At 49.4% G+C, this 9,293-nt stretch overlaps 1 protein-coding gene across 1 annotated transcript in view; it reads left to right on the plus strand.

Annotated features, from left to right (window-relative positions):
* LOC306934969 (uncharacterized protein) overlaps positions 1–6,866 on the plus strand; it is an 80,507-nt gene extending 73,641 nt beyond the window's left edge. Inside the window, exons 12-15 of the mRNA XM_079517791.1 lie at positions 1,039–1,153; positions 2,751–3,891; positions 4,321–4,759; positions 5,510–6,866. Coding sequence (XP_079373917.1) covers positions 1,039–1,153; positions 2,751–3,891; positions 4,321–4,759; positions 5,510–6,007 — 2,193 coding nt within the window. The 3' untranslated portion in view covers positions 6,008–6,866. The remainder of the gene's footprint in view (positions 1–1,038; positions 1,154–2,750; positions 3,892–4,320; positions 4,760–5,509) is intronic.
* The last annotated feature ends 2,427 nt before the right edge of the window (positions 6,867–9,293 follow it).

The following is a 9,293-nucleotide window of genomic DNA, read 5'->3' on the forward strand; positions in this document are numbered from 1 at the left end:
GTGCACGTGTTCGGTGGTGTGTGTGCGTGCCCGTCGCACATGTCTTGTCACGACGCGTTTTGTGTGGACAGAAGGACAGAGTTCCATAGTGGCTGACGGAGGCTCACTGATAGTAGAGAATGACAGAATGACAGAAGGACAGAGTTCCATAGTGGCTGACGGAGGCTCACTGATAGTAGAGAATGACAGAATGACAGAAGGACAGAGTTCCATAGTGGCTGACGGAGGCTCACTGATAGTAGAGAATGCAATGAGGCCAGTTCTACAAAGGCCTTCTAAAGCAGCAGTTCTGTTCTCAAACTTTTCCGTGCCAAGGATCCCCAAAATCTAATCAAACTTAATTATTATATCACATCAGGCCATGGACCCCCATCTGAAAAAAAATTCTTCCAGGAACCCCCAGAAGATTTGTGTAAAAAAATAAAATATATAATCCAGTTTATTCAAGATTGTTGTTGTTAAAAAAATTGCAGATGTACTATTCTATAAAATCTTAAATGACATGGATGCTTTCCCGCTTTTAATGGGTTAAAAATATATTTGGACATATACCAGTTTAACCCATTAGGATATGAGGACGATTCCACAAATGAAAAACAAACATTTTCATGTCAAGGACCCCCAGAATTGGCCCTCCGACCCCCATCTGAAAATATGCTGTTCCAGTGACCCCCCAGAAGCAAAGATTTGAGTTAAAAACGTTTGCTGTGAAAGAATATATATTCAAAACATTTCCGCCACATTTTCATGATTTTTCAAAAAATAGCAGATCTACAAGCTCATAGCGCGCTATGAGCTTGTAGATCTGCTATTTGTCAATAGCTAAAGTATAACATAATGCTTTAAACACCAAAAGGGGTTCCCGCCCAGAATGGGTTAACTTTAAAGCCTTGAACACCTTGATGGTCTGCAACTGCTACCAATGTATGAATGACAGTTTCTCATCACAATATCTCTGTCTCTCTCTCTCTCTCTCTCTCTCTCTCTCTCTCTCTCTCTCTCTCTCTCTCTCTCTCTCTCTCTCTCTCCTCTCCCTAGGTGTGTGAGCTGGTCCGGACGCTCATAGAGAACTGCGTGGTGGTCCTGGGGGACGACGTGACGTCCCTGTTTGGGGCCTTCAGTCAGAAGAGCAGCAGCTCAGACCATGGATCCGGTAAGAACTGCTCCGTTATAGAACTGATTATAGTAGACCTAGGGGTCTTCAACAGGGGGTCCCTGGGGACACCTAGGGGGTGGGATTTGGGGCTATCAAAGTGGGATAGGGACTTTGTTGTTTTATTCTTACCGCTTCAACCCTTCATGCATGTGACTTGTCGCATCCCTATTCTGGCAGGGGAACAGCCGATAATAGCGGATCTGCAAGCTCTCAATGCATCTGTGGTGACTGGTCAAAACGTTGAAGACCCTCGTAGTAGACTGAACTAGTAATAAGAATATCATGCTGTTTTATTTAACAGCCTAACCTAAAGTCTAATTAGCCATGGGTCCTAATCCAGGTTAGGGGGTCGTGCGTGTGTGCGTGTGACGTGTCCGTGTGTGTTTGTGTGTGTCCGTGCGTGTGCGTGCGTGTGTGCGTGTCACAGGCACTAGCTGAACAACTGGCTCCTTGTGAGAGCACAGAGTTTGTGTTGGTCTGAGAGGAGAGAGTGTTTCTGTGTGGTACACCTTGTGTCATTGTCACAAGGCCTATTGACTAGCACGCTGTGTGTTCTCTCTGTGTGTGAGTGAATGCGTGCATCTGTGCATGCATATTTGTCATTGTGTGTGTGTGTGTGTGTGTGTGTGTGTGTGTGTGTGTGTGTGTGTGTGTGTGTGTGTGTGTGTGTGTGTGTGTGTGTGCGCGCATGTGCGTGCGCGCACATATACATACATATGTTGCGTGAATGCTTTATATGAGTATGCAACACATCCGTGTGTGTGTGTGTGTGTGTGTGTGTGTCTGTGCTTCTGATATAGAAAGGTGTTTTTGTGTCTGTACGTGCGTGACTTAGGGCTTGTCTGATAATTGGGGTCACAGGATTGACCTTGACTGAATGTCAGTGATTAGCGGTACACGTACGTAGCCTCTTAGGCTATAAACACAGCAGTGAATCTCACATTCATTGGTGAGCCCAGACAGCCGTCCTCCTTCTATAAATAGTCGGCGGGACCCAGGGACCATGTCGCAGGGCTGCACCTTGTGCTTTGTCCTGCAGGCTCAATCAATGAACTGAGGCTTTGCTTCATTCATTTGGCTTCACTCTGCAGTCTCTTAAGCCTGAAAGTCTGCCCAAAATAGCCAAACTCTATTTGATTTGATTGATTTGCGTTTCGTGACCCAACTCTGTCTGTACATGTACCATACCATGTACCATGTACCGTGCTGCACGACGCTTATTAGCGTCTGATAGGAAGGTTCTAGTGTACTTTCAACCGGTGGTGGTGATGCTGAACTATTCCGAGGGTTGTCACAATTATTATACAAACTTAGTATCGAGGAAAGTGATTCTACGATGACGTGGGCACAGAAAACAAATCTGTGGATCTACAAGTTTACAATGTTGTAAGCTTGTAGATCAGCTATCGCTGCTATTGTTACCTTTTATATGAAATGTATAAAAATGCCAGTAATTTCTTGGTATACTGTAGGTATTTCAGTTATCTGTCCTGTGCACTTTTTCATTACAAAGCCTAAAAGGCAAACAGAAATGTAATTTCTATTCATAATGTTCTCCTCTCTCTTCCATCCCTCCTTCGGCGTCGTCGTCCAGACGTGTCGTCCTTCCAGATGAACGACTCGTCGTACGACAGCCTGGAGAACGAGCTGAACGACGAGCCCGAGTCTCCGTACGCCGAGCCGCTGCAGCCGCTGCCTCCCTGCGGCGCGCTGCGCGACAAGGACAAGCCGGACAGCCTGAGCCGCGACTCGGTCATCACGCTGAGCGACTGCGACGCCGACCCCGACCCCCCCGGGGTTCTGCTGCTCCCGCTGGCCAGAGCCAGGAAGTTCACCCCCACGGCGGTCCGCGGCCTGCAGCGGCCGTCGTGCGGCAGCAACGGTCAGGCGCAGAACGGTGGCGGCGGCGGCCAGTTGCCGCGGAGGCTGCGGAGGAGCTCGGAGCCCGCGCTGAGCCTCGCCAAGAAGAGCACCACGCCGCCCAGGACGACGGGAGCCGCCGGGCTGGAGGCCGCCAAGCGCCGCCTGGCCTCCTCATCCTCCTCCGCGAGGAAGGCCAGCTACGACGCTGCCATGGAGGGGGAGGGCGAGGAGGAGGAGGACGAAGACGAGGTGTTTCTGGAGAAGCAGGGCCTGAGCGCGCTGCAGGTGACGGACGGGGGCGGCGGCGCCACCACCGCGGGGGGCAAAGCCCAGAGCGGCCACCGCAGGAAGGCCAAGCACGCCCCGCCGCCCCCGCTGCGCCTGGACGCCAGCTGCAGCAGCCTGTCCTCCCCGGCCACCTCACCCACAGGCTCCTCCCTCAGCTCCCTGGACTCCGCCTTCTCCCAGTACTCCACCGACTATGCCGCGCCGCACGGCGGCGGCTTTACGTCGGCCGAGCCCGCCCCGGCCCCTCTCTCACCCGTCTCGAGGCCCCTCCTCCTGCAGACGACGCCCCCCCCACCCCCCAGGGGCTCGCCCCCGCCGCAGCCAGACATTCTGGACTGGCAGCAGCATCAGCAGGGGGCGCCGCGGGGGGGGTCCCAGCACCACGGGCTCCATCCCAACACCTGGCTGAAGAGGGACCGCCGCCTGTCGCTGCGGCAGGCCGACAGCGTGGAGGAGGAGGATGCGCTGAGGGGGGTTGGGGGGCCTCAGGAAGCGGAGCGGAGCAGCCAGCGGCGCTCCAGCAGCCCTCCGTCCTACCAACAAGCACTTCTCCAGCTGCAGCGCGCTCGCTCGCCCTTCTACAGGTACAAGTTACAATTTAGGCATTTATCAGGTCTCCAGAGAGACTTACAGTAAGCAAGAACAAAACATGGTAATACATCAAATACATAGAAGTAGTCATCAAGGATCATAAGCAAGCTATAAGAACCCAATATATTAAAAAAAAGGTCATTAATATTTTGACATATTATTGCTTATAGCAGCTTTAAGCTAGGAGTGTACATTATAGCGTGCTATATGTACTATGTCTACATAAAAAGCTAACTTAAAAATGCTGAATTATAAATCAAAATTAAGTTAATTAAGTTAAGTTACCTAAGTTTAACCTTAGGTAAGGTAAAATGCATCATGTGTAATGCAAAAACACTGTAAAATTGATTGAAATCCATCTCAATCATTTGTACGACATCAACTTACAGTCGTGGCATTTCGTCCCTCTGTCCACACCACAGGGGCACAGAGAAACCCCTGACCGTCGGAGAGCTGCGGCAGCTGCACGACCAGGCCTGCGCCCACAGGCCCCAGCTGCACGACCAGGCCTGCGCCCACAGGCCCCAGCTGCACGACCAGGCCTGCGCCCACAGGCCCCAGCTGCACGACCAGGCCTGCGCCCACAGACCCCAGCTGCATGACCAGGCCTGCGCCCACAGGCCACAGCTGCACGACCAGGCCTGCACCCACAGGCCACAGCTGCACGACCAGGCCTGCGCCCACAGGCCCCAGCTGCACGACCAGGCCTGCGCCCACAGGCCCGCCGGACCCGCCTCGGCAAACGCTCCCGCAGGAAGTGATGTCACGGAGAAGCCGGTCGGCGCGCAGCCCCCGCAGGGCGTGTTCTACGGCCAGAAGTCCACCACGCTGGTGCTGCAGAGGTCCAAGTCCCACCCCCTGGTAGGCCATCATTACATTTTAGCCCCGCCCCCTGGTAGGCCATCATTACATTTTAGCCCCACCCCCGGGTAGGCCTGTCACGATCACTACATTGTAGCCCCGCCCCCTGGTAGGCCATCATTACATTATAGCCCCGCCCCCTGGTGGGCCTGTTACCATCATTACATTATAGCCCCACCCCCTGGTAGGCCTGTTACCATCGTTACATTATAACCCCGCCCCCTGGTAGGCCTGTTACCATCGTTACATTATAACCACGCCCCCTGGTGGGCCTGTTACCATCATTGCATTATAGCCCCGCCCCCTGGTGGGCCTGTTACCATCGTCACATTATAGCCCCGCCCCCTGGTAGGCCTGTTACCATCGTTACATTAAAGACATCTTTGGCAGCCAAAGAGTTAAGGCACTGGTCAAACAGAGTCGGGTGCTGCTATTGTGCCTGTTGGCTCATTGGACACTCGGCTACACCAGTGTGTAACGTGTCCTTGAGTCCCTGTACGGTTGTGTGTAACATTGAGAGTTATGGGGGTCCTTGAAATTCAAAAGGTTTGAGAACCACTGTACACTAAATGGAACAAAGCCTGAATGAATCGGTAAGATCGGTAAGGGGGCTCGGACACAGAAAGAGTTATTCCGTGTGCATAGAGCCTATATAAAGAGTTATTCCGTGTGCATAGAGCCTATATAAAAACCACCAAACACAATTGTTTGCCACGACACGACAACTAAAATTGTCATGATGTTTTACAGCCCTCCGCTGAGGAAGAACAGGAGGAGGAGGACCACCCGGACAGGAGGAGGACCCTCACCCTGCTGCGCCGCGCCTCTGAGCAGCTCCTCACTGTGACCCTCCCCCACCCACCCAGCCACACCCTGGACAGGCACCGGCCCCCTCCCCGCGGCCACAAAGCCCTCTGCCGGCCCCCTCAGGACGTCGCCGGAGGCCTGCGCGTGTCAGACGTTGAGCCCAACAACAACCACGCCCAATCCTCCTCCTCGTCGCCGCCGGCCTTCTGCCTGTCCCCCGGCGCCACGCGCGCCGTCAGGGACTACTTCTCCACGTCGCAGCAGCAGCCGGGCGGCGCCGGCCGGGCGGACGCGAACGCCTGCCTGCGGCGCAGCCAGGAGGTGGCGCTGGCCCTGGTCCAGGGCAAGCGGGAGTGGCAGAGCCGGCGCTGCAGCGACCCGCGCGGCACCGCCGTGGATGACTTTGACCAGCTGTTTTTCGCGGAGGAGTCGTACGTGTAAATGAGAAGGAGACTTTGTTTACGTTCCAGAGACTTGTTGTTTTATCGTCTTCGTTCCACGTTGAGTTTTTATGGATTTGTCACACTTTCTCAATTTTATGGATTGTCACACTTTCTCCGTGCCATCTTGTTGGTTGCACAGTAAAATCTGTGTGGTGTGTAAACGGCCACTTCCCACCTTTTTTTTTCATTCTTTGTTCATGGAATAATATTGTACCGTTTTTCTTTCTTCCTTCGTAAACTGGGAGAAACAAATTGGAACGGTGGCTGGAACTTTTTGTGACCAGTGATCTCTGTGTGTGTGTGTGTGTGTGTGTGTGTGTGTGTGTGTGTGTGTGTGTGTGTGTGTGTGTGTGTGTGTGTGTGTGTGTGTGTGTGTGTGTGCGTGTGCGCGTGCGCGTGTGTGTGCGTGCCTGCAAGTTAAGCACCATTGGAAACATACCATATGTTCGGCTCTTATTGTTCATTTTGTCTATAATTGTTAATTATGTTTAATCCCAGTGCTGCCAATATTGTTTGAAATGTTTCATAAAAATACTTAAGGCCTATTTGTATTATTATTGTTATTCTTATTAATATTATTGTTATTATTCTCTCCTTTACAGTGAATTGTGTTCAACGTGTATAGTTCTACATATTTATGAGTATATATAGACATAAAATAAATATATGATCACGTTACTTTGGTATACTGTGTTGTACGAGAAAATCAAATGTGTATTTTTATACATGCCAATTCTGTTGCTGCTGTCTCTACATAAAGTATATTTGCTACGGAGCACACCATTTGTATATTAATGTGTATATCTGATGTCCAACAATGCTTATGAAAAAACGAAATATCATTGATTATAATAAATGTTGCTCTTGTGAAAGTACAGCTGTGTTGCATTTTGCCATTGTGTTTTTGTTTGATCAGCGGTGAGCTCTTTCACTGAATAATATCGTTTATGCCATGTCCAAAACCATTCAGGGTTCAAATAGGAAAAATAGGAAATGTAGCACGCACGCAGGGCTGGATTAACACCTCTGAGGGCCCCTGGGTACTGAAGCTCGAAGGGTCCCCCTTCTCATGCGTGCGCAACATTTTTTGCTGTTTTGGGCCGTTTTGGGGCAGTTTTATGCCGTTATATTGGCCTATTTCCGATCGCCTACCCCCCCCCAGAGTGACAGCCAATCTAGCGCATTGTTGCTGCTTTACACACAATTGCACTTTTCAGCTGCCTTCTCACCAACAATAAAACACTATTTTTTTTAGACACCATTTATTTCATTCGGATTAGCAGGGACATTTTCTGTGGAGCTAAAAAAAAGTTTATCTTTTTCTTTTTGAGGGGCCCCTGGTGCCCAAGGGCCCCTGGGCACGTGCCCAAAGTGCCCATATGGTAGATCCGGCCCTGCACGCAACTCTACAAGCTTTTTGAGCTTGCAGATCTGCTACTTTTGATGCTTTTGTGTGACACTGCAGTGTGATCAATTGTAAGGCATTAATTTATGAAAGAAAACATAGAAAAGTTAGGCACCGCTCACACACAAACGGCACCCTGTCTTCTCTGGCCCCTTTTCCACCGGTTGGTTCCCAATGGGAACCGGTTCAGTTCTTTTTGGTTCTTAGTCCATGAGCCAGAGCTCCAAAATTGGAACGTTAATTATTATGAATTGAGTGGGCAAAACCATACCTATATTAGATTGTTATCACCATGAAACTTCCCCAGTTGATTACTTACACGAAGACAATGATTTGTTGTATTACAAATTTTAAATTTTTAAATATGCAAATGAGGCATTATGTAGGAAAATATGCAAAATAATAGAAAATATGAAAAAGCTACTACTGTGGAAGGGTTATCATGTATTAATTTACTTGTATTGATCTTATAAACAATTTAACAATTAAGGTGTAGTTTTCCCCACCAATATTGGAGCTCTGGCTCATGGACTAAGAACCAAAAAGAACTGAACCGGTTCTCATTGGGAACTAACCGGTGGAAAAGGGGTCTCTGTGTCTCCTGTGTCCTCTGTGTGTCGCACGGCTCGCGATTCATTTTCAATGGGAGTCAAGTGGTTTTGACGAGACAAGCTTGCTTCCATGGCTGTCTTCTGCCCTCCTTCCCCCCCCTATGGAGCAAGCAAGGAGGAAGCTTGTCTCGTCAAAACCACGTAACACCCATTGGAAATGAATTGCGAGCTGCTCTGAACACCCCCTCTCCCCCAAAGACAGCGAGAAGACAGCTGTCTTTTATAATTATGTGACTGAGGCCTCAGAATATTGAGATAAGAGGTTCCTGCCCGACGGCATTGATATTCTGTTGACCGCGTACCAGTATTTGATACCAGGTGTAAAAATGTGTCCTCATCCAGTTTGTTGCATATCGTCTAGATCCTTTAAAGGAGCATTCAGTGATTTGGGTGATTTGGAAAACCACCCAGTCCGCCCCGGTAACAAAATGTGCACATGCACACGCTCTACAGTGGGGGGAAGTGCAACAGGCCAACAGCATGTCCCCACTCGATCATGATTGGAGGAAGGCCCCTCTCATCCTGATTGGATGAAGGCTTTGCCACCCAAAGCCCAAACCGAAACTAGGGTTTTTTGACCCCAGGGGCTTACTGGGGACAGGGAGGAACTTCTTATATGGTCAGCACACTTTATAGTAGGGAGGATTATCCAAAAAATAAGAAAAAAGAGGTGAAGTGAAGTGAAAGTGAAATCACTGAATATACCTTTAAATGAGAATGTAGTGACCTTTCGTCCTTGTGGTGGTTGATGAGAGTACCTAACATGACCAAAAAAGGGAAATGAGGAATGTCCAAACCAGAAGTTAAAGTAGAACTCACAAAGGGGTTTAATTCCATCCAGGTTGAAAACAGATCTAGAATAAAAAATACTTTTAGCATAGAAACTTAGAACAGAAGACCAGCAGCAACAAAAAACAGACGTAAAAAGCTGTGAACCTCCAATCAACTATACACCTGGCCCTCTGTTGGCCAGGTTCTTATGTTCTCCTTACAGGGACATTAGACATATGGCACATACATGGCCTATCGTAGATCGGCTCCTACAGGGTACAGGCACATTGTCGCGACAGGAGGCGGCAAGAAAGCGCCCAGAGCAGGCATGTCTTTTGGGTTTTTAAACAGCCTGTGGATGGAAATGATGCTCGCGCGAGGCTTCAACTTGTATAGCGTCGGTAAAGCGTTTCCGTTCTTTTGCGGAAGTTTTTTTTTTTTTTATATATATATATATAATAATAATAATAATAATTTTTACAACCCATTTTTGCCAA

Source organism: Electrona antarctica (assembly GCF_951216825.1).
Source record: "Electrona antarctica genome assembly, chromosome: 13".
Taxonomy (NCBI): Eukaryota; Metazoa; Chordata; class Actinopteri; order Myctophiformes; family Myctophidae; genus Electrona; species Electrona antarctica.